The following is a 24,370-nucleotide window of genomic DNA, read 5'->3' as shown; positions in this document are numbered from 1 at the left end:
CACAGGAAGGTAAATACCACATGATGTCATTCATATGTGGAATTGAAAAAGTTCTTCTCATAGAAATAGAGAAGAACAGTAGTTACCACAGAACGGAAAGGGGGGATGTGGGGATGATTAGGGATGAGCCAAGGGTACAAAGCTACAGATAGGTAGGGAGAATAAGATCTGGTGTTCTATTGCAGAGTACGATGACTAGAGTTAACAATATTGTGTTGTACATTTCAAAATAGCTAGAAGAGAGGTTTTTGAATATTCTCATTACAACAAAACAAAAGTTTAAAGTGATGGATATGCTAATTACCCAGATTTTTCATTTTGATGAGCCAGGCAAAAGGAAGATAAATACGCCTGATCTCACTTATATGTGGAGTATAAAATATTTTGAACTAATAGAAACAGAGAGTAAAGTGTTGGTTACCAGAGGTTCAGGGGTGGGGATGTTGGGAAAATGCTGCTTAAAGGACACAAAATGTTAGCTAAGTAGGAGGAATAAGTTCAAGAGATCTGTTGTATATCATGATGACTAGAGTTAATAACAATATACTGCATATTTAAAAATTGCTGAGAGGTTTTAAGTGTTCTCACTAAAAAAAGTGTGGAAAGTAATACATTCGTTAAATAGTTTGATTTAGCCATTCAACAATGTATACATATATTAAAACATCATGTTGTACTCATGAATGTACACAATTTTTACCAGTCAATTAAAAAATAATTTTAATAAAAATTTTTATATGAAAATGTGATTAGAAATCCTTGTGATACTGGGCTATGCAAAATTTTTTTTTAGTTACAACACCAAATGCATGATCCATAAAAAAAAATACAGTTGTGCCTTGGTATCTGCATGGCACTGTTTTCAGGAGCTTTCAGATACCAAAATACTCAAGTTGTGAATATAAAGTTGTATAGCATTTGCATACAACCTATGCACATCCTTCTACATACTTTACTTTTATTTTTTTTATTCAGAGTATTTTAATATCTACTTGTACATATTTGAGGGGTACAATATGTTGTTTCAATACGTGCATATACTACACAATGATGCACTTAGGGTAGAGAACATAGTTTTGTAACCATTAGCCAAACATTTCTCCTCCTCCTCCTCTCTCCCCCTACCCCAGCCTCCGATGACCATTATTCATTATTCTACTTTCTACTTCTATGAGAACTACTTTTTTTTTTTTTTTTTTTTAGATTCCACATATGAGTAATATCCTGTGGTATTTATCTTTCTGTGCCTGACTGGAAATCATCATGTTAAGCCAAACTTCTTAGTTAGTGCCATAACATATACTTTAAATATTTGTGTATTCATGTTCTTGTTTCATAAAATATCCACTTCTGTCACGTCTTTTCTTAAGTAATTTTTATTATTTCTTATAAGCATATTCATTATTACAAATCATGATGCCCTTTACCCAAACTATCCCTCCACAAACTCCCACCCTGCCTCCCCACCACCACTAATATCCTTAGGTTTGTTCTCTCCTTCTGAAAGTTCAACATATTGTTTTGTTTTGTTCTCTCTCTTTCTTTCTTTCTGTCTTTTTGTCTTTCTGTCTTTCCTTCTTTCTTAGCACCCAGAGATGACTGAGAACATGCAGTATTTCTCTTTCTTTGTCTGGCTTATTTCACTTAAAATAATTTTTTTCCAGACTCATCTATGTTGCTGCAAATGGAAGAATTTCATTCTTTTTTGTGGCATAGTATTCCATTGTGTATATATACCACGTTTTCTTTATCCAGTCATCTGTTGATGGCCATTATCAAAAAGACCAAGAACAACAAATGCTGGCGGGGATGCAGAGAAAGGGGAACACTTCTACACTGTTGGTGGGACTGTAAATTAGCATAGCCATTATGGAAAACAATATGGAGGTTCCTCAAACATCTTCAGATAGAACTGCCATATGATCCAGCAATCCCACTACTGGGCCTATATACAAAGGAATAGAAATTATCATGTCGAAGAGATACCTGCAATCCCATGCTCACTACAGCTCCATTTACAATAGCCAAAATATGGAACCATCTTTCCATATACTTTAAGTCATCTCTAGATTACTTATAATATCTAATGAAATGTAAGTGTTATGTAAATAGTTATTATATTGAATTGTTTAGGAAATAATGACAAGGAAAACAGTCTGTACGTGTTCAGTACAGACATGATCATTGTAGGCCTAACTGCATAGTACATATCAGCCACAAAATAATATTTTCAATCCACATTTGGCTGAATTTACAAATGTGGAATCTGTTATATGCAGGGCTGGCTGTACTAATAAATTGAACACATCATCAAAATTTTTTTAAATCTGCTCTTTAAAGATACCATAAAAATATGAAAAGACAAACTATCAGACTAAGAGAAGATATTTGTAAATAATATATCTTATGAAGTATTTGTATCCGAAATCTATGAAAAATCTGAAACTTGGAAAAGAAAATTAACCAATTAGAATGTAGGCAAAAAATTTAAAAAGACATTTCACCAAAGAAGATATGTAAGTGGGAAATAAGAATAGGAAAAATAGTCAACATAATTTGTCATTGAGGAAATGCAAATCTCAACACACCCAGGAGAATGGCTAAGATTTAAAAAAAAAAAAAAAGAACAAAAATGCCCCACAGCAAGTATTGTATGAAAATATTCATAACTCATTATTTGTAATAGCTCTAAACTGGAAAAAAAAAAACTCCAGTGTTTACCAGCAGGCCAACTGATAAATGGTGGTATACATAGAATGGAATATTACTCAGCAATAAAAAGGAATAATCTATTGATATGAGGGGTCTTTAAAAAGTTTATGAAAAACTATCCATGGATTGCAAATCATTTTGCACCAAAACAAATGCATACTAACTTGTTATAAAATGTATGAATAAAGGCTAGTTTGAGGCACTAACAAGGATAAGACATCAGTTTGAATAGAGTCCCTATCACAGCGTCATGAATTCTGCTAAAACTGAAGCAAGAACAAACATTAAATTGATGGTGAAGTGTGGGTAGAAAAATGGTGGAATCATTGATGCTTTACAAAAGGTTTATAGGGACAATGCCCCCCCAAAATCAGCAGTTTATAGATGAATAACTCATTTTAAAAAGGGATGACACAAGATGCTGTTGCAGGTGAAGCATGCAGCAGCAGACCATCCATATCAATTTGCGAGAAAAAAATTAATCTTCTTCATGCCTTAATTGAAGAGGACCAACAGTTAACAGTAGAAACAATAGCCAACACCATAGACATTTCAATTTGTTCAGTTTACACAATTCTAACTGAAAAATTACAGTAGAGCAAACTTTCTGCTTGGTGGGTGCCAAAACTGTTGCACCCAGATCAGCTACTGACAAGAGCAGAACTTTCTATGAAAACTTTAAACAGCTGGGGTCAAGACCCTGAAGTATTTCTTCAAAGAACTGTAACAGGAGATGAAACATGGCTTTACCAGTACAATCCTGAAGACAAGGCACAATCAAAGTAATGGCTGCTAAAATGTAGAAGAGGTCAAGTCAAAGAAAAATTGGACTGGTCAAGAGCAAAGGTCGTGGCAACAGTTTCGGGGAATGTTTAAGGCATTTTTGCTTGTTGACTTTCAGAAGGGTCAAAGAAAAACAACATCACTTATTATGAGATTATTTTGAAGAAGTTAGCCATAGTGTTAGCTGAAAAATGCCCAGGAAAGCTTCACCAGAGAGTCCTTCCGCACCACAACAATGCTGCTCATTCCTCTCATCAAACAAGGGCAATTTCATCAGAGCTTCTATGGAAAAATCACTAGGCATCCACCTTACAGTCCTGATTTGAATTATTCTGATGTCTTGTTTCCTAATCTTAAAAATTCTTTAAAGGACACCCATTTTACTTCAGTTAGTAATGTAAAAAAGACTACATTGACATGGTTAAATTCCCTGGACACTTGGTTTTTTCGGTATGGACTAAATGGCTGGTATCACTGCTTACAATAATGTCTTGAACTTGATGAAGCTCATGTTGAGGAATAAAGTTTATATGTTTTGTTTTTATCTTTTAATTTCATTTTTTCACAAACTTTTAAAAATTCCATATATATGATATATTACAGATGAATATCAAGATAAGTATATTGTATAAAAGAAACTAGACCAAAGTGAGTACATACTGTATGGCTCCATTTATATTCATATCTAGAAAATGCAGACTAATTTATAGTTACAGGAAGCTAATTAATGGTTGCTGGAGAACAGGGTAAGACAAGAGGAGTGAGAGGGAGGAATTATAAAAGAGGATAAGAAAACTTCTGGAATGATAGATGTATCCAGTATCTTGATTTTGGTGATAGTTTCACAGGTTTATACATATGTCAAACTTATCAAATTGTATACTTTAAATATGTAATAGGGTATTATCCATGCACTAGGAGAGCAAAAAAAATCTATAAATCAAATTTACAATTTAATAGTTTCAAACATCAAAGATGATCAAATATTCAGGAAAAGCAAGTCATTTATTGAAAAACCTGAGAGCCTAATGATCTTGACATCTGGATGGATGCCCCTAAGAAGTTTGGCTTCCAAGATTTCTCTGGATGCACAATTACTACAGAGGTTGCCACCCTTTTTATTAAACTTAGAACTGCTTTGGAGCGAGTTTGCAGAGGTTTCTAAGAGTCACTAGGGAACCTACTCAGGATCTGCCCTCACCTTTTATTCTGGCTTGTTTAAGTCTCAGCAAAACTCAGACAGAAAAACATGTGGCCTAAATGGGAGTAAAATACTATACCCCAAAGTATCTGAAGAAATTATTCAGCATGTAATTTCAGAAGCTGGGGGAGTCCCTTTATGACTAGATTTTGAGGATACTTGATCAAGGAGGACAACATATGGGATAAGACAGAGTTTATTGGGTTGGGAGCATTTTCTGAGGATATAGAATATAGTAACCTAGAAATGACATCAGGGAATGGGGCACACTTGATAATTGGTGGCTCCCATAGGCCTGAAAAAGAATCAGTGGTCCATGGTAAGCAGCACTGAAGTGGTGAAATTACTGTAATAGATGGCAAAGGACAGAATTAAAAGGCAGAGGGGCATTTGCATGTTGGAGCATGCATATTATTATGCCAGACAATCAACTACAGAATTATGTTTCTTAGGATTTCCAAGAGGATACATCATTCACCAAGGTTATCAGGAATATGCTGCTGAGAAGAAACTAGCATCAGTAAGAAGTTCAGTGATAGCTACACTCTCCAAGCCTAAGCTGATGTTAGAAGTGTTTACAGAGCTTGGTTGTTGATAGCAATCAGGTGATGAGGTATTTAACCTCCAGATGCCAGCAGATTGCAATTTTTGTAATTACTAAGAAGGGCTAAGCAGTAACCAAGAGGGCTTGACTCACATAGAATTGTGAAGATGGTTAACAAACAGTATCCCCAGGGGAAAAATAGATTGACTACCAAGGGTACTGCTTTAAGATGTAATTAAAAAGAAAGGAAGAACAAATAAGCAAGAGGCCAAGGATAATTTCCACTGATGAAATTAGTGAGCCCTTTCTCAGTTCCTAAGTCTAAAAAATTTTCAGGCCCAGAGCTCTTTGATTGATGTGACAAGCACATCCCTAGGAGTAAGTCACTATGACAAATATATTCCGTAATGATTTCCCATTCTTAACCCATAGAAACCTATGGCTTTTTACTTGAGTGAATGTTCATTGGGGAAAAGGAAATATGCATACATTTGAATTCACACAGGTTGTGAGTTTTCACTGATACCTGGAGACTGAAAGTATAATTATCTTATGTTAGAGTGGGAACATGTGAGCATTAGGTAAGAAAGTAAAGTCTGATGAAAATTCAGAAGACTGTGAGTCAGTTGGATCTATAGACTCACCTAGTGGTCATTTTCCTGATCACTAACTATATAACAGAAAAATGAGTAGTTCACTTACAAGTCTGGAAAATGGTGCTGGATGCTGGCTGGTGTACCTTAGCTGGAGCTCTTGCCTAGCATATCTTGATTTGGCCACTCCATGTAGCTGCTTGGGCTTCCTCGCAGGATGGGAGTTAGTCTCTTAGAAGGAGCATCCCAATAGAGCCAGGTGGAAGCTATATTACATTTATACTACAAAAAATATCTCATTTACTGTAGTTACAGCCCTACACAGATTCAAGGGGATGGAACACTTTCAGTGGGAGCAGTACTTAAGTTAAATTGTAGCAAAAGAATGTGGAATGGGATGTATTGTTGCAGCTATTCAGTGGGGGTGGGGTGGTGGAGGTCATGGGGTAGAAGAGAAGAAATGCAACCTTCTACATCTAATCTTCCTAATAGGCAGATATCAGAGTCCTAGATCCAGAGTGAGCCTCTTATAGATCTATCATTCAAACTCCAGATTCCTATCAAAGGTCCCTCTGATTCTCTGGATTATGGACATGGTAAATATTCCTTTGGAGAGGTGGGTGCCCTGCAAGGATTTGAGGTCAAATGGACAATCATTCTCTACACAACATTGTTAAAGTGTTGACACAAATATACACAATAGTGAAGTAGGGGGATGGGAGAGTTGTTGTCTACCTCCTTGTCAGGACCAGGAGCAAACTTGGTAATTCTAGGATAGTGAGGTGGAAAAGGTCAATACCTATCCTCATAAAAAGCCCCTTTGATGGCTCTATATTTTTGTTTTTGTTTTGTTTTTTTTTTATTTGTTCATTTTTGGTGCCTAGCCAGTATGGAGATCTGAACCTCTGAACTTGCTGTTACCAACACTGCACTCGAATCAACTGAACTAACCAGCCAGCCCATGATGTCTCTATATTTGACTGAAAAGTCTCACTTAAGCAGACCTTCTGGATGTTCTTTACTTCCCATGACTTCTTGATTACAATGACCATATTCTGGGCTTCTGTCCACGTGAGTGTTTCTTAGTGAAGAATGAGGAAGTCATTCCCTTAATAGAGGTTCAGAAACCCACAGCTGAGTCATCCCCTGGACTTGACCAGTAAGAGTGGCCTGAAAACAGGGAAACTTTGGTCCTGTCCTTGGGCAAAATCTGTTTCATTCTCACTGTTCTGTACCTCACTGTTCTGTACCTCCCATATTCAGAAGGGAAAATCAAGCTAGTTCCTGTGACTTCCCACTCTTCAGAGCTGTGGAAGTTTTTGATGCCGGCTCAGAGATATGTCATCTGTTTGCTAAAATATAATGTCTTATTAACATTCTGTGGTGAAAGATTGGCCCTGTCCTTGCCACGGGCCCTGACCCTTTTCCCATAAGCACCTTTTCTCTGGCCCTAAGTGACTCTGAAATCCTTCTCCATCTTCAGTTCTCTGTCTGGCTCAGGTCTCAGTATGCATGTCTGTTCCTACCCACGTTCCAAGGCTCTTCCCTAGCTCTTCACTTTCATAACATAAGAAGAACTGATCATCTAAATATCCCAGAATGAGAAATAGGGGTTTCCTTTTGTTGCCTAAACCATAAGAATGCAGGATCCTGAGGGAGAAGAAGGAGGCAAAAGGAGAGGCTCCCCAAAATGTTCAGTCACATCCTTGTGATGGGATTTCAAGTAGCTGGAAAGAAGGTTTTCCTGTCCTGATGGATGCAAGAAACATGAAAGGAGGTCATGCCTAGTAGGACAAGGGGTATTGGGGATTATGTAATAGGAAGAGAGGAAGAGGAAAGTCAAGTCCAGGTAAAGGAATGGAGATGACAGTGGGACAAGAGAGCCAATAGAAGTAGAGGGGAATTTGGAGAAAATACTGGAAAAGGCAATATAAAGAAATTGGCAAAAATTTTTTAAAAATGTTATACAAAGTAAACTTTCCTTACTTTAACTGAATGCACCAATGAATACAAGATACACATAGCCCTTGGGGAATAGCACAACATTGTATAAAATATTGGATCCTGATAAGGAAGAAAACAGGCCAAACTTCTTGTGCATTTTTAAATGAATCTTGAGTGCTTACATTTTGAGGAACTGGCATGAAGTTTCTGCTGTTCATCAATCCTCAAAGTGAGAAAGACAGTGGAAAGCAAAGGGGCATCATGGTTAAGAGCACAGGCTTGAAGCTAAACTGCTCATGTTTGATTCCTAGACCCACTGCTTACTAGCCCTGTCACACGTGGTATCTCAGCTTCCTAACTTGAAAAGAAAAATACCTATTTCAAGGTGTATGTGTGTGTGTGTGTGTGTGTGTGTGTGTGTGTATTACATATTAAATATATATTTATATAGAGTAATAGGATATATAGTAATATATATAGCTTACATGTACTGTGTATAGTAATTGGATCAGTGCCTTGTTAATTGTTACTGTTAAGTACGTGAACAAAATGACCAAAAAGAGAGAGGGTCAAGAGTGAGCACACCCATGAGAAAGGCACACAGACGGGAATGAGAGAAAAAGGAGAGCAACTTAGGAGGAGGCAATGAAAATAGAGCAGGAGATTAATTGAGAGAGAACCCAAATTTGAGACAGCAGTAGGTGAAATATCCAGGAAAAGTTTCTTAAAAGCACCTAACAACTTTCAAAATTTGTCATAGAAGAATGATTTTTTAAAAGGACACATTTGGATACAATTCTGGATAGAGATTTCATCTGTTTCTCACACTCATCTACGACCCCTATGGTCATGACCCACAACAATTACAGGTCAAGGATCACTACCTAGACCTCCCCAATGTAGATCAAAAGACTCAGCCAAAGGTGTCTGACAAGAAACTCACAATCTAGGAGTTGAGCTTTAGCAGATGGGACCTTCTTTCATGTGGTCCTCAATTTGTAGGGTTGGGGGAAAATGCTACTTTTGGGCTTCCAGCAAACCCCAAGATGAATCCATACACTGTTCCCCCAGGCTCCTGGACCTTGCTATGGATTTCAGTAAAAGCCTCTCAGAACCACAGCTGGTCTCAGCTACCCTTAGAGTTAAGTGAGACCAGACTCCTCTCAGGTCCCCAGTAGAGCCACAAAAGGATGGGAGACTTTATGAGGCTGTGTGAGGACCATAGGCATGTGAAGTAAGGAGAAGTCACTGCATGTGTCTTGGCCACCTCTTTTTGGTTAATCACCCGGCTGGACACACGACTCAGTTTTCCCTTTGTTCGGTTATGCCATAGCATGCTGAATGTCTCCAAATATAGCTCTCATAGATTAGGGTCTGGATCTTAGTTTCCATTCTGAGAGGAAGCACCCCAGTATCATGCACAGCAGAGCTTCTTATAACCTTTCCCCCTTCCCTGGGAGACGTGGCCACTGTATCACGAGTATATAGGTGGGGTACTAATCATGTACCCCAGTTCCAACATAGTTTTCTTGAAAACAGGCATTTAATCACCCTCCTGGAGTCAGGGTTTCCAGGTAGGACTCTTCTGCCCTCTGTTCCTCAGAAACAAATAATAGTATTTCAGAAAGAGAGAAGGAATAACCATAAGAAAGAAATGAGTTGAATTACCTCCTTTATACAAACTGATTTTTACAATTCCACTCAATGAACACTAACAAAAGAACCATCTGTACAGTTCTGCTACAAGACATTAAGTGAAGCCTTTCTCCAGTATCCATCTCTACGTTGCCTATCCCTTACCTCAATAAGCTTCTCACTACAAACGCAGGAAAAAAAGAAATAATTTTTTAAAAAATCCCAAATCTCATTCATCCTTGAAAAACATGGCTTCTATTTCCTTTCTCATCTCAGAGACTACAAAGTTTTGGGGAGGACTGGGAATATCTGACGTTCTTCTCTCCTCTTTCCATGTGCTCATAAGTGCTCACACACACATGCACGCAAGTTATTTTAAAGATTTAAAAAGATCGTTGTGATTAGTGATTAAGAAAATAAAATTGAAAACATCATTTAAGGTTGGCTGGTTAGCTCAGTTGGTTAGAGTGCAGTGTTACAAAACCAAGGCCAAAGGTTTAGATCCATCCACCGGCCAGCCACCGAAACAAAACAAAAACATAATTTGATTCCTAGAAGTTTTGCTCATTATGCATTTTTCCCAAGTAGTATATCAAAAGTGCAACCGATTTCATGCTGTATCTTCTCTCTTTACCTGTCTTTCTCTCTCAATACATATAAAGAGCAACATTTCCACTCAATCCCACTCAATTTTTTGTTTAATTTTCTTAACTTTTCCCCCAATGGAATGCAAAATGTAGAATAACTTACACCAAAAATATTTTTAAAATATTAACAAAGACTAATTATGTATAATGGGTTAAAATAATTTAATGTAATTTATTTTTATATTCTTTTGAATTTTACAAGTTGGAGAATAGAGGTAGACAGCTCTCTCTGTGAGATCCATACACCCTCGAATGAACAATTTCAAAACTCTTTCATTGATAGAAATAAAGCCCATAACCTGCCAAGGAGCTCTGGAGGGTAGTCTCCATGTGTGGAGGGCAGTTCTCACTCCAGTTCTACTTCTTTGAAGGCTTTCTGAATAATCACTGCCACCATCTAGGTGACCAGAGGTGGAGCTTTTCCACATTAATATGCTTACTGAACTTTTATCTCATTTTTTGTTTTCAAACATAGGGCAGAGATGAAGCTGAAATTGTGATTAAAGTGTTTATTAAAGGCTCCATGTAAACTACAGGGAAAGAAAAACAAACAGTGTCTGGGAGGCAGGTAATCTGGTTTATACAGCTCACTTTTCTCACCTTCTAGTTGGTGCTTCTCCTTGAGGAACCTTGGCTGTCTGATCCTGTCTGCATCCACCACCTGGAACTGAAACTCTGCATCTCTACCCAGACTGTCCGCATCCAGGAAGGGGCGGGGATGGGAGAAGGTAAAGAAGCTTTCCTTCCAGCTGTGCTGTGTTTCCTTTCTGAGAAGGGATCCTTCTCAGATTAACATCAAGGTTGATGACTTAGCCTTCTAGGTGCATCAGAATCACCTGCAAAGCTTGTTAGACCATAAATTGCTGGTCCTCAACCACAGATGTTCTTGATGCACTAGATCTGGGCTAGGGCCAGAAAGTTTGGATTTCAAATGATTTATAAGGTGCTGTTGGTGGTTCTGGTCCCTGGACCATACTTTGAGAATCTCTGATGTAGCCCAAAAAAGATGGTATTTTTACGTTGTATGAGTAGGGACAATTTAAAGAAAAATCTTATTGGAAAGCACAAAGTCCAGCTGTGGACTTGCCAGTGGTTTGCGGTGGGGAGAACAGAGTGGTGGGAGGTGCAGCCCCTTCTGCCCACACAGCCACAGCTCTTTTGGGGAGGGGGCGATGGTTACCATGTAGCACACTTTGTTTTCGTGGTCTAGGAGGTAAAGCAACAAGATGCATGACTGGTTTTTACAGGCCCAGACAGCCCCACCTTTGAACTATTCCCTTCCCCACTCCAACACCACAACCAGTAGATGACCAAAAAATGAACCCTAACTACAGGGGTTCTCAGAGTGTGGTTCTGAAAACCTTGGGGCTCTTAAAGTCAAAATTATTTTAATAACAATATTTAGACATTATTTTCCCCTTGAACTTTTATTTTTCTACCAGAGTATAGGAGAATTTTGCAGGGACTACATGACATGTAATATCAGAAAACACTGAGTGGAAAACAGATATGAAAATCCAGATGTCATCTACAAAGCCAGACATTAGAAGAGATTTGCAAAAAAGTGTAAAACAATGTGACTCTAATTATTTTTATAATTTTGGAAAATAGAACTATTTTTCCCAAAATATTGTTACATATTATAATTTTATAACTGTTATTAAAAATTATTAATAAATACATATTTAATGATTTCCAGTTTTAATTTCTAATATGGCATATCTTGACATTAAAAACCCACATAAATAAAAGCTTTGGGGGACCCACAGTGATTTTTATCAGCTTAATTTAGGTGTAACTTATAGACCATAAAATTCACCCACTTAATAGATAGGTACAGTTTGATGATTTTAATAAATTTTTGTTAAATTTATTTCATGCCACCATCACCAGATCCTCTTTTAGAACACTTCTATCCTTCCCAAGAGATCTCTCCTGTTCTTTAACAATCAGTTTCTCGTAGCATCCCTGGCCTCAGGCAAACACTAATCTTTCTGTGTATAGAGTTTTGCCTTTTTAGAAATATCACATATGTAATTATACAGTATATAATCCTTGTGTCTGGCTTCTTTCACTTAACATAATGTTTTTGAGAGTCACCATGATTTTGCGCAAATGTGGGTTGCATATTCCATAGTATAAATATACTAAATTTTATTTATCTATTCATCAGGTGATGGACATTTGCATTGTTTCCAATTTTTGGCTACCATGAGTAATGTTGCTGTGAAATTCACTAGCAAGTTTTTCATTTATCATGGGTAGTTGCTTAGGAATGAAAGTAGGGAATTATTTGCTGTGTATGTTTAATTTTTTAAGAACATGCCAAACTGCTTTTCAAAGTGGCTGTACAATTTTACACTGCCACCAGCAATCTATAAGCTTATAGTTTCTCCACATCTTCATCGACACTCAGTATTTTCAGTCTTTATTATGTAAGCCATTTCCTTTCCTAGTGTGTAGTGGTATCTCATTGTGGTTTTAATTTGCATGTATCTTACTAATGACTTATGATGTTGAGCATCTCTTTATATCCTTACATGCCATCCAAATATCTTCTTTAGTGAAACATCTACTCATGTATTTCAGGTTGTACAAGAGTTTCATTGGATATTTTCTCAATTATTGAGTTGTAGGAGTTCTATTTGATATAAATGCTTTATCAGATATATGTTTTGTAAATATTTTCTCTCAGTATTTGGTTTATCTTTTCATTGTATTATCTCTGTTGGTGAACAAAAATTTTAATTTTGATAAATCCATTTGTGTTTTTTAATGTTTCTTTTTCTGATACCATATGCAAGAAATATTTGTTAAACACAGGTCACTGATTTTTTTCTTTGATTACTACCAGAAGTTTTATATTAGGCTTACACTTAGGCCAATAATATATTTTGAGTTAAATTTCGTGTATGGTGTGATTTGGGTTTGAGGTTCATTTTTGCACATGAATTTCAAATGTTTAAGCACTATTTGTGGGAAAGGTTATCCTTTACTCCTTCAAATGATCTTGTCAATCAACCGTATATATATATATATATATATATATATATATGGACTCACACAATACATATATGTCTTTTTTACTTGGTATAATGTTTCTGAAATTTACTTATATTGTAGCATGTATCAATATGTCATTATTTATTTATATATAATTATATTTTGCTGATAATATCTCAATGTATGGATATATTATATTTTGTTTAGCCATCCAACATTGCTGGAGATTTGTATTGCTGTCACTCTTTACTATTATAAATAATGCTATCATGTACATTTGAGGTCAAGTCTCTGTATAGACATATGTTTTCATTTCTCTTGGGTAGATACCAAGAAATATAATCTCTGAATTTTCTCATAACATTATGTATAATATTTTAAGAAAATGAAAAATTGTTTTTCAAAGTGGCTGAACCATTTTACATTTCTACCAGTAATTCAAGAAGGCTTCCATTTCTCCGTATGCTTAGCAACAAACGTCATTGTCTGTCTTTCACATTATAGCTGTTCTGTTGGGTCTATAGTGGCATATAATTGTGGTTTTAATTTAAATTTTCCTAGTGAGATATTGAGCCTCTTTTTGTGTACTTATTAGTTACCTCACAGAGTTGCAACACGCATACCATTCATAAGAATAAATGTGAAATAAATAAATGCAAGAGGTCTTAACTTACCTATTAGAAGAATAAAGTATTTTATGTAAGCTCAAAATATAAATCCCAATATGTTCTGTATACAAGAAGCACACCTAAGGCAAATAACTCAGAAAGGCTACAAGTGAAGAAAAGGACAAAGTTATGTCAGAAAGGTGGAAACATTAAGAAAGCAGCATCTGTGGTCCTGATAACAAACTAAGTAGAATTCAAACCAACAACATTCAGTGTGACAAAGAAAAACATTTTGATGCTGTCAAAATTTACAATTAAAAAATTTAAAATTATGAATATCTGTGTATCAAATGTATAGCAACCAAAGTAATAAAGCAAAAAGTTAAAAGAGATGCTCAGAAACCTAGCTAGAACACACTAAAATTAGGAGATATTTATATAGCATTTTTAATGCAAGACAGATGAAGAGGCTAAAACAATATAAATAAGCATATGAAAGACCTTAAGATTATGATTAGTATCATAGACCTGTTTATTTCTACACTGTGGAATTTACTGATATTTTCATTGTGATGTAATTTATGGGTTTTTTTGTTTGTTGGTTTCAGGGAATATTTTATATTCTTTTGAGAAAAATGTGCATTCTCTATAATCAAGACAAATAATTACACACACACACGCCTGCACAAACACACAGTAGTTATGATTAAGCCTCAGATACAGGAAGGCAGCGTGTTCCTAGGGCTTGTGGGTGGGAATCCTGCACTGTTCCCAGCTCTGGGCTTTAATCCACCACATATCTGCTCCTTTCTTCTCTTTTACTTGTATTTCCTTTTCCCTGCTCTGAGCTGAAATAAGTTTTCACCAGTGTCCTAGAAGCAATAGTATTTCTTAATCTTCCTACAGTGATTTATGCTTTTCTTGCATTGGAGAGATATGTCTTTCTCATCATGATCTTCATACTTTTCTCTTTGCTGACAAAATACTTAGTATACATTAACTCAATGACAGTTAAATCTTCCAAATCTTCCAAAAGAAGAAGCATTTGCCAACTATGTGTGGGTTTTGCTTGTAATAGTGAGAATAGCTTAGGATGTCATAGAAAGATATGCAGAGTAACTATGAAATACAAGGCCCTACAAGAGAGACAAAAACAGCTATTGTGTGTGCAATGTCCCAGACACCTGGAAGAACCAGCATGTGTTTACCACAGAAAGTAAGAGGGAAGTCATTTCCACAAAAAGAGCAAATGTCTAGAAAGTGTATGAGGCATGAAGAATGACAAGCTTCTACTGTATGGCAATGGTAATAAGCAAGACCCCAGCAGGAGCTTAACTTCACCAGTGGATATGCGGTGGTTTGTCCTTCTAGGGCTTCCTCTGTGAAGAAAAGAAAGAAAGACAAAAGTAAGAGGGGACTCAGAAATGAGGGAGATTGGCATTTTTGTAGATATCTGCCTCTACTGAAGGAATAGGGACACTGAATAAGGAAATGACATTTCATCAATGCAAAGCACTTTTTATGTCCCTTTAGTTACCCTTGTTCTCAAAAGGCCTTATTCCTGTCAGACTCATTTATTTTTTACTGGATTTCTCACCATATGGGTCACTACATTTGCATACAAATTACCTCTTTAAAAATATATGTAGTACATATATTTTCCCATGTATCAAAGATTTCTGTTTTTATATGAAAATTCAAAATGAGAAATAAAATTTGGGAAGCTTCTATCCAAATATTTTTGGGGACAGAAATTGTCGGCTAATGGATCACAAGATTTTGGCCAAAGCTATCCCAACACTGAAGATAAATCTGTCAGGCTTGTATCATCTGGGTTCAACTGGAGAAGTGGAGACAGTAAGAGGGAGAGAAGGAGGGAGGGAGGAAGAACAAGGGAATTGACTTAAATGACTATGCGGACTGGCTCAGCAAGTCAGAGATCAGTGGACAATCATTTAGAAAGAAAAAAGAATAGAAAAAGAAAAGAAAAAGAATTAGCAGGCTGGAATCTAACTAGCACAGCCAAAGATGATGCTGTCCACAGGCAGTCAGGAGCATTTGGAGCAATGTGGACCCATTTGCTGTTTGGAGTTTTATTCAGGGAATACCTGAACTTTCTTTAATGGCATCTCATTGATTAAGCCAAGTTCACATGGATAATTTCCCTAGTTCACAGTCAAGATTACAGACTTTAACTGCATCTGCAAAATCCCTCCACAGCAGTCCCTAGATTAGTATTTGCTTGAATAACTGGGAAAGCTGTGTGTGCTACAAAACGGCTGCCTCCCTCTCTTACATCCTTGCAGTTTAGCCAGGTTAACACATCAAAAACCATTACAAAGCTATATGCCACTGGATTTAAAAGGTATAAAAAATATAGTTTGTTTCATACCACGTTTAATTTGCAGGATACCCTAAGGAGAGAATGCCCTAATTATGCAGTCCATAACTAAATAGGTACTATTTTAGTTAACATTTTTACTGTAATGTTAATAATATTATAATGCAATTAACTAATGCTAATAAGGTGAAAGTCTGTTTTTTTAGATCATCCACTGTGAGCTTGACTAATTTCAGTGCATTTCTAATTTTATATTCTTCAGTAGTATGAATTTTTTGGTGGTAGTTGTTGCCATGTGGATGCATTGGATTTAAAATATTAATAATTCTGTTAAAAACACACACACAATCCTTTATGTGCTAAATCAGTATTTATGAACATCTTCATTTATATAATGTGTTGAATATTATACAGTATTTTTTACTGACTTATTCTCCATATCGTAACGCATTCAGTTTATACTCTATTGTATCAGCTCATTTTCTGTTGCTTTTAATGGAATACCTGAAACTGGGTAATTTATTAAAAGACAAAATTTACCCCTCACAGCTTTGGAAACTGGGAAGTCCAAAGTCCAGGGGCACGTCTGGTGAGGGCATTCTTCTCAGTGGGAACTCCCTCCAGAGTTCTGTGGCGACACAGGGTACCACATAGACAGGGCTGAGCAAGAGCGTTTTAACGTGCTGACTTGCTCTCCTTATAAAGCCACCAGTCTACTCCCTGATAACCCATTAAATCTTTAACCCATTAATCCCATTACTGAATGGATTAATATATTCATGGGGACACAGTCCTCATGATCCAATCACCTCTTAAAGCCCCCACCTTTCAAATACCATCGTCAGATTTTCCACCTTCTTAACACTGTTATAATGGAGACCAAGCTCCAACATGAGCTTGGAGGGACATTCAAACCACAGCAAATATTTCTTTTTTTAACTACTGAAAATAATGCTACTAAAACATATCCTTTTATATATCTCCTTCTTTGTGAGAAATTCTGTTTTAAAGATTCTAGAGATGATATTTCATGTTTAAAAGGGTTTGTGGATATGATTTTGACAGGTACCTTGGAACTGTGCTGATACAGAGTGGGATGGTCCTATAGAGTGGTGACTCTTCTGAACTTGTGTCCTAAACCATCCACTGAATGAGAAGGAGTACAGTGAGTGGACCCAACTCAGATCCAGGTGAATTGAGTGGTCCCTGCAGCCCCCAGCACCAGGAATGAAATGGAACCACCTGCCTGGGATCTGCTGCTTTATGCTCTAGGAAATTTTTGAGAACAAAGTCTTCAATGAACAGGAGCCTGCAGAATGGGGGTATAATGACCAGGGGCCCAGCAGGCATGTGCAGTGCAGCTCCACCAGCAGTGAGGGAGGGATTAGGAATCTCTCCCTAGAGGGAGGCACATTTAGAAAAGGAACCAGAGCCCTTGATGCAGCAGGTATAGAGTGGGGCAATTCCAAATTGTCTTCTTGAGAGTGCATGTCCCCCTCAACTACTCCCAACCCCCCCCACACACACATAACACCTACACACAACAGTGCTCCTGTTGCTGGGATTCTGGGTTTTCCTCCGGATTGCTGCAGGAGTGAGGCGCCAGGGGTGAGCCACCATACACCTCAGCCCACTGCCCATGGGTCATGTCGGAGCCTTGGCTTCTAGCTCCAAAACAACTACAGCAGATTCTCAGGGAACCGACCTGGTTTGTGCCCCTGACTTTTCAGTATTGTCACCTGCTACTGGTTGGTAGTTGGGTGTCCTGCCACTCTAACCTGCGGATGAACAGTGCACATAGTGGTTACCAAAAACCTGTTTGGTGACTAGTATGTCTATGACTGGGGAGGGTTTTGATGGATGGCTGTGGGTAGTTTTTGCGGATATGTAAATTATCGTTCAGTTAAATCATGATGTTGTTCTGTATTGCTCTGTTGTTATTATTATTTAGTTCTTGTAGAATAAAGTCAACTATTTATTCTAGAAATCTAATTATACTGACAATGCTTCAGGCTGCTTTTCTTTGGCATAAAAACTTGACATCCTAAAAAGTGGATTAGAATTTACTAATGAGAAAGTTGACATTTGGTTGCTTAAAAATAGTTTGTTTCTGCATTACAATACCTATTTTTTAAAGGAGAAAGAGAATAATAGAAATATCTTTCTTCTTTTAACTAACTAAATGTATAAATTGAGCTATGGAAAAGTATTGAGAATATAAGGGTAGAGTTGGTCCTGAGATCTAGCAAAAGCTATGTGAGTGAATGTTCACAGCTGAAATTTAGCTCAGGGGTCTTTGCCAGGTGGCTTCAGGACAGAGGGAGGTCAAGTTCAAGAGGGAGATTTAGTTTTGCCCTTGGTTCCAGCACCCAGCTCCCCTGGAGGGAGCCAAACAAACCCAGCTCAAGAGCTAGATGGGTAACTGGGACCTTCTGCCCTTCTGAAATAAGTCCCATCTCACCCAAGAAATTTCTATTTCACTGGGCTGCTGCTGCAGTGCAGTTTTTATGTAGATGGGGCCCAGGGACAGAGAACCCAACTGTCCAAGTGGCAATGTGTCAGGCAATGGCTCCCAGGAACTTAGGGTGCAGTGCAGGCTCCTCTCTTCCAAGAACTTGATCTCAGGAGAGTGTGAGGAAAAACCTCAGGCTCCATCCATCCTCAAAACTTTCCAGGAGTAGCCACAGCTTATGGAATGGAAGGGACTTCACCAGCGTTAAATGAGAAGTACTCTAGGTAGTTTAAAAAAGGTCCTCATGTCCAGAAGTGCCTAGTAGCTCCTTAAGATACTGGACACAAGAGAGATGTGGTCAGAGTGTCCTTACAGAGGTGACATCCAACCCTGGACTCAAGAGTCATGGTCCTGCAGGGCCCATCTGTCAGAGCAAGGACCTTGCAGACCATCTCAGCTGAGATCTGCAGGTGCTCCAGCATTGATAGTCCTGAGCGTCTGTTCTCTGGAACCTGCTCCTGCTCATCAGTGAGGTCCTAGGCAGGCTCCTTTACTCAGCACATTCTCAGTAAACATTAGGAGTGAGGTCTTCCTGGTCCAGACACCCCTGGTGGAGTGAAGTCTGCAGGGGGTGGTGGGGTGGCCTCAGAGCCACTCTTCTGCCCTTTTGGTTCTCAAAGTCTGCACCCCTCTCCTCCAGTGCCTGCCATTCAAGGAAATCAGGTTGGGATGCCTGTCGAGCAGAGCAAAGCTGCTAAGTGGGGATGGTGCCCTGAAGAGCTCAGACTCACTGCACTTGTATGAAAGAGCAAGGAAAGGGGAAAGCGACAATCCTGTTGGTGGAAACTGTAGCATCCCTATTTTTTCTGGGATTCACCCAGTGCTGTTCCTTCCCATCACGAAGAGACCAAAAGTTCAGGCTGGGAAGGTCCAGAAAACCCAGACCGAATTAAATGGAGCATCTGAGCCTTCTAGCCAGAAAGCCAGAAACGCCTCTGTGCCTGAGTTACTACTGGGTTCCGGATTTCAATTGTTTCCAGGGTAAAAAAGAAAAACAGTGTGGTGAGAGCCTTCCCACCCTTCTCGGATGAGTTCTTTCAATCAAGGTATATTTTTAGGTTCAGCACAAATTATCTCTCTTCCACTATGGCAGCTTCAAGGAACAAATAATGTACTGGAGAAAGAAGTTTTTAACCAAAGACTGGGAAGTAATTTGTGCTGAAAAGTGCAGAGGGAAGTTTACAAAGAGCCTATGCTGGGGGTGTCCTAGAAAAATTTACTTGAATTCATGAACTCTAAAAGTAAGTTTTAAGTAAGAATTTAAGAAAACAGTTATTGCAGGAAGAGTCTCCTATTACTGCCAACATCCAGAGACTATGTCAGTACAAGTACCCCAGAGGGAGAGGAGCCTGGACCCAGAGTTGGCTGTCCTAAAGGTTGAAGAGAGAATGCCGCACCTCTTCCATCTTTCACTGTTCTGTGATATGAGGAAACACAATCTAAAACCAGCCAAGCTTTGGAAAGGAACTTTGTGAGAAGGAGAGGCTAAGAAGCCTGAGGTAGAAAGAAAAGGGAAGGAAGACTTTGAAGGTGGAGAGAAGAGGGAAGAAAAATAGTATGTTGCCAATCTTCTTCTGGATTCCATAACTTCTCTATACGTGATCCTAGTTCCTATCCTGCTGATTTGTAATAGATCATGTATTTGTTATATGCTGTTTGGCCTTAGCACATATTATTCTTTGTACAGCCTCCACCAACACATTGGTCCCTCCACCAACACATTGGTCCCACACAATGTGTTTAAGAAAGAATCATTCCAATCAACAATAAGAGACACTAAGCATAGAGGATGGGTAAACACTGGCTGGGCACAAACAGAACAGGTGGTCCAGGAGGGCCAATAAATGGGGAAAAATATATTTGATATTCCAGGTTTGAAATCAGAAAGGTGTATGTTGGAATCTAAATTCTACATTTTACTGGAGGAGAGACTCTGATAGTGTTACTCTTTCCCTTCCACCTTATATATATAAAAGAAAACTAGGACAGTAAAAGATTTCCTGCAGGTTGAAGTGGGAATTCTATGCAGCGTGTGCTAAGAAAAGCAGTGTTTGGCACGATGTCATCTTCCCTAATGAGATCATTCTCTTCATCTCTTCATGACCTTTCCTGTTTAGCACAAAGTTCATTATTTTGTAGAGAGAAATTGGAGGAGGAAATGGTGTGGACTAGTTCAAAATTATAAAATGAAAAAATAAAGTGAGAAGAAAGAGACTACCAGAGGGAGCCTGAGACATGCAGAGGGAGCCTGAGGCCAGGAGGCAAAAGAGAAGTTGTCACAGAAAAATGTTCTTTAGCAAAGAAGAGAACTTCTACAGATGTTTCTCCATTGTGAGAAATTCAACACCTAACAATTACCTATCAAATATTTTGTGAGGGACTATATACATTGGTTTTACAAAGTTGTTAACCATAGGTCAGTTTCATGATAGTATATTCCCATACTGTGAAACTAATTAAGAACCAATATTTACACTATTTTCCTGGAAACAAGTATTTCATACTTAACCAATTCACCATTCCCATTCCTACCATTGCATAGGAGGCTAGAGATGATCATTTATCACAGATCTTTCCAGTGTTTTCCAAAGATGACTTAATACAGAGAAGGATGTGTGTGTGTTTTAATCAAAAATTAAAGATTTAAAGTCTGTATGGGTAGAATCTAATTCTTTCTGACTCCTGGCTGCAGAGACCTGTTTTTATGATGGGGAAGAGAGGCAAGTTGGGAAGCACAGTGGCCCCTCACCCTCCAGGACTGGAGCATCCCTGGGAGCTTGTGAGGCTTCATGTTTCCCTGCAGGCTTAGGAATCTGAAGGAAGTCATCAATGGCTAGGGCAATGTGACCTTCCTGAAATCCACGTGTGGCCCTCTGCTCAACTCCTTCCCCTGCTTCTCTCTCCAAATCCATGTGATCTGAGTTTTCTCTTTTTCTGTGCTCAAGATCGGATGCACAGTATTTACCCAGCTACCTGCTGCAGCCAGTGCTGCCCTGACCTGAGTCAGGCAGAAATTTTATAAAATAAAGATGGTACAAATTATGATAAAATAATTTCTCAGTCCATCATACAGAAAGCACCATGGTGTATTCTTTCTTTTTCTTTTCTTTTCTTCTTCTTCTTTTTTTTAAATTGTACTTCAATTATGAAAGAATGGTGCTTGGAAAATTAGCTTACTAATTAAAAAAGTATGTGTGAAGATTGCTTTGATTTTTTTTTTAAAGTGCAACCTTCATGTGAGAATAAGTGTCTGAGATGATAACATTCATAATTAGAAAAGTTTACTATAGATTCAATTAAACATTAAACTGAGTGTAGTGGATTGAATTATGTCCCCCAAAACTCACTGAAGCTTGAATTGTGTCCTCCAGGTTTTATGTATTAGAAACTTACCCCCACTGCGACTGTTAAGAGGGTGGGAAATCCTATTATAGTAGTTGATAGGTGGAGCCTTGAAAAGGTGATTAGATTGTAGGACCGTGCTGTAGTGAATGGATTAAAAATGGTAGTCAGGAGCATGGTTCTAAGGGCTTTAAGAGAAGAAAGAAGAGACTACCTCTCTCTCTCTGCTCTCTGTCCGCTCTCTCTGCTTCCACCATCTTGCAATGTGAGGCCCCTGGGTCACTGTCACCACCAGCAGATGGTCTTTGGACTTCCCAGCCTCAGAAACTGTAAGCAATAAATATTGTTTTTCTTTATAAATCACCCAGTTTCAGATATTTTGTTATAAGCAACTTTAATAAATGGACTAATATAGAAACCAGAGACGTGGGGTGTTGCTTATGACAAGTACTTAGAAATCTGGAAGGAGCTTTGGAACTGGGTGTTAGACAAATGTTGGAGGAGTTTGGAGGACTCAGAAGAAGACAAAAAGATGAGGGAAAGTTTAGAATGTCTTAGAGACTGGTTATGTGGTGGCAAGCAGGATGCTGATAGAAATATGGACTGTAAAGACCATTCTAAGGAGGTCTCAGAAATAAGAAAGAGTTTATTGGAAATGGGGGCAAAGATTAACCTTGCTGTGAACTGGCAAGGAATTTGGCTGCATTGTGTCCATGCTCTAGGACTTTGTGGAAGTTGGAACTTAGTATGTGTGAATCAGATATTTGGCAGAAGAAATTTCTAAGCAGCAAAGCATTAGAGAAGCTGCATGGCTACTTGTAACAGCCTACACTGAGTTATGGCAGCAAAGGCATGACATAAAGCCAGAATTTAAAAGGGAAGCAGAGTGTAAAGATTTAGAAAATTTGCAGCCTGGCCATGTGGTAGAGAAGCAGAGAGCATGTAATGGTTCAGCCTGGAGACCATCAGCTAAGAAGATTAGTACAAAGGAAAGGGATTATCAAGAGAAGGAGAAAAAAGGCCCTGAAGGCATTGCAGAAGCTTCTGGGCCAACTATTCCATTTCTGGCCCAAAGACCTAGGTAGACAGAATGGTCGTGGGGAACAGACTTGAGGAACCCTCCATGGGCTCACTGCCCAGGACCACCTCTGGAAGCTGCCTCCAGCACCAGCATCCCAGCTGCTTTGGCTACTCCAGCTGTGGGTAAATTGGCCCCAGGTGTGGCTGGACGTGAAGCTTTGGAATATACTAGCTTGAAGCCTTGCAGCATCCACGTGGTGTTAGGTCTGCAGGCTTGCAGAATGCCAGAGCTGTGGAAGATTTGGGAGCCTCCACTGTGATTTCAACAGATGTATGAAAAAGTCTGGGGGCCCAGGAAGAGATCTGTCACAGGGGCAGAGTCCCTGCATAGAGCCTTCATTAGAGCAATGCCAAGTGGAAATGTTGTTTCAGAGTTTGTTTCAGTCTGTTTTGTGTTGCAATAACAGAAATACCTGAGATTGGGTAATTTATAAAGGAAAGAGGTTTATTTGGCTTATGATTCTGGGACAGCTGCATCTGGCATGGGCCTCAGGCTGCTTCTAATCATGGCGGAAAGTGGCAGGCTGCTGGCAGGTACAAGCAGATCACATGGCAAGAGGAAGCAAGAGAGAGAGAGAGAAGGTGCCAGCGTCTTTTTAAGCAACGAGCTCTCACGTGAACTAATAGAGTGAGAACTCACTCATTAATCTGCCCTCCCCCAGGGAGAGCATTAATCCATTCATGAGGGATCTGCCCCCATGACTCAATCAGTTTCCAACACTGCCACATTGGAGATCAAATTTCCACATGAGTTTTGGAGGGGACAACACATCTAAACTCCATCAGAGTTGTAGCAGAAAACCTCAACAGCACCACACTTAATGGAGCTGTGGGAGCAGAACTGCCACGGAGATCCCAGACCTGTGGAGCTACCAGAGTGGAACACCAGCCTGGGAGAGCTGAAGTGTGGCCTGAGTCCAGGAAAACCATCGAAGCGGAGCTGCCCACAGACTTCTGGACCCAACCCCTGCACCAGCATTCAGAGGACACCAAACATGGAGTCAAGGTACATGATTCACTAGCTTTGAGATGTAACACCTGCCCTGCTGGGTTTCAGATTTGTTTGGGTCCTATTCCACCTTTCTTTTGGAACAGGAATGTATACACTATGTTTGTCCCACCATTATATCTTGGAAGTAGATAACGTGTTGATTTCACAAATGGGACTTTGAACTTTGGACTTTAGAGCTAAAACAAATTAAGACTTTGGGGATAAAATGAATGTATTTGTGTGTAAAAAAGACATGAGTTTTGGGGGCCAGGGGCAGAATGTAGTGTATTAAATTATGTCCCCCAAACTCACTGAAGCTTGAAATGTGTCCCCCAAGTTTTATGTATTAGAAACTTAGCCCCCACTGTGACTGTTATGAGGATGGAAAATCCTATTATGGTAGTTGAAAGGTAGAGCCTTGAAGAGGTGATTGG

General features: G+C 38.7%; 1 protein-coding gene across 1 annotated transcript in view; it reads right to left on the bottom strand.

The window, feature by feature from the left end:
• The window catches only part of LOC134374988 (tripartite motif-containing protein 77-like), a 32,756-nt gene extending 15,097 nt beyond the window's left edge, over positions 1–17,659 (bottom strand). The window contains exon 1 of the mRNA XM_063093136.1: positions 17,550–17,659. Within this exon, the coding sequence (XP_062949206.1) occupies positions 17,550–17,659 (110 nt within the window). The remainder of the gene's footprint in view (positions 1–17,549) is intronic.
• Between the last annotated feature and the right edge of the window lie 6,711 nt (positions 17,660–24,370).

This window comes from Cynocephalus volans, chromosome 4 (genome assembly GCF_027409185.1).
Source record: "Cynocephalus volans isolate mCynVol1 chromosome 4, mCynVol1.pri, whole genome shotgun sequence".
Classification (NCBI taxonomy): domain Eukaryota; kingdom Metazoa; phylum Chordata; class Mammalia; order Dermoptera; family Cynocephalidae; genus Cynocephalus; species Cynocephalus volans.
The sequence above is the reverse complement of the archived record's forward strand: the minus strand, read 5'-3'. Positions and strand labels throughout refer to the sequence as shown.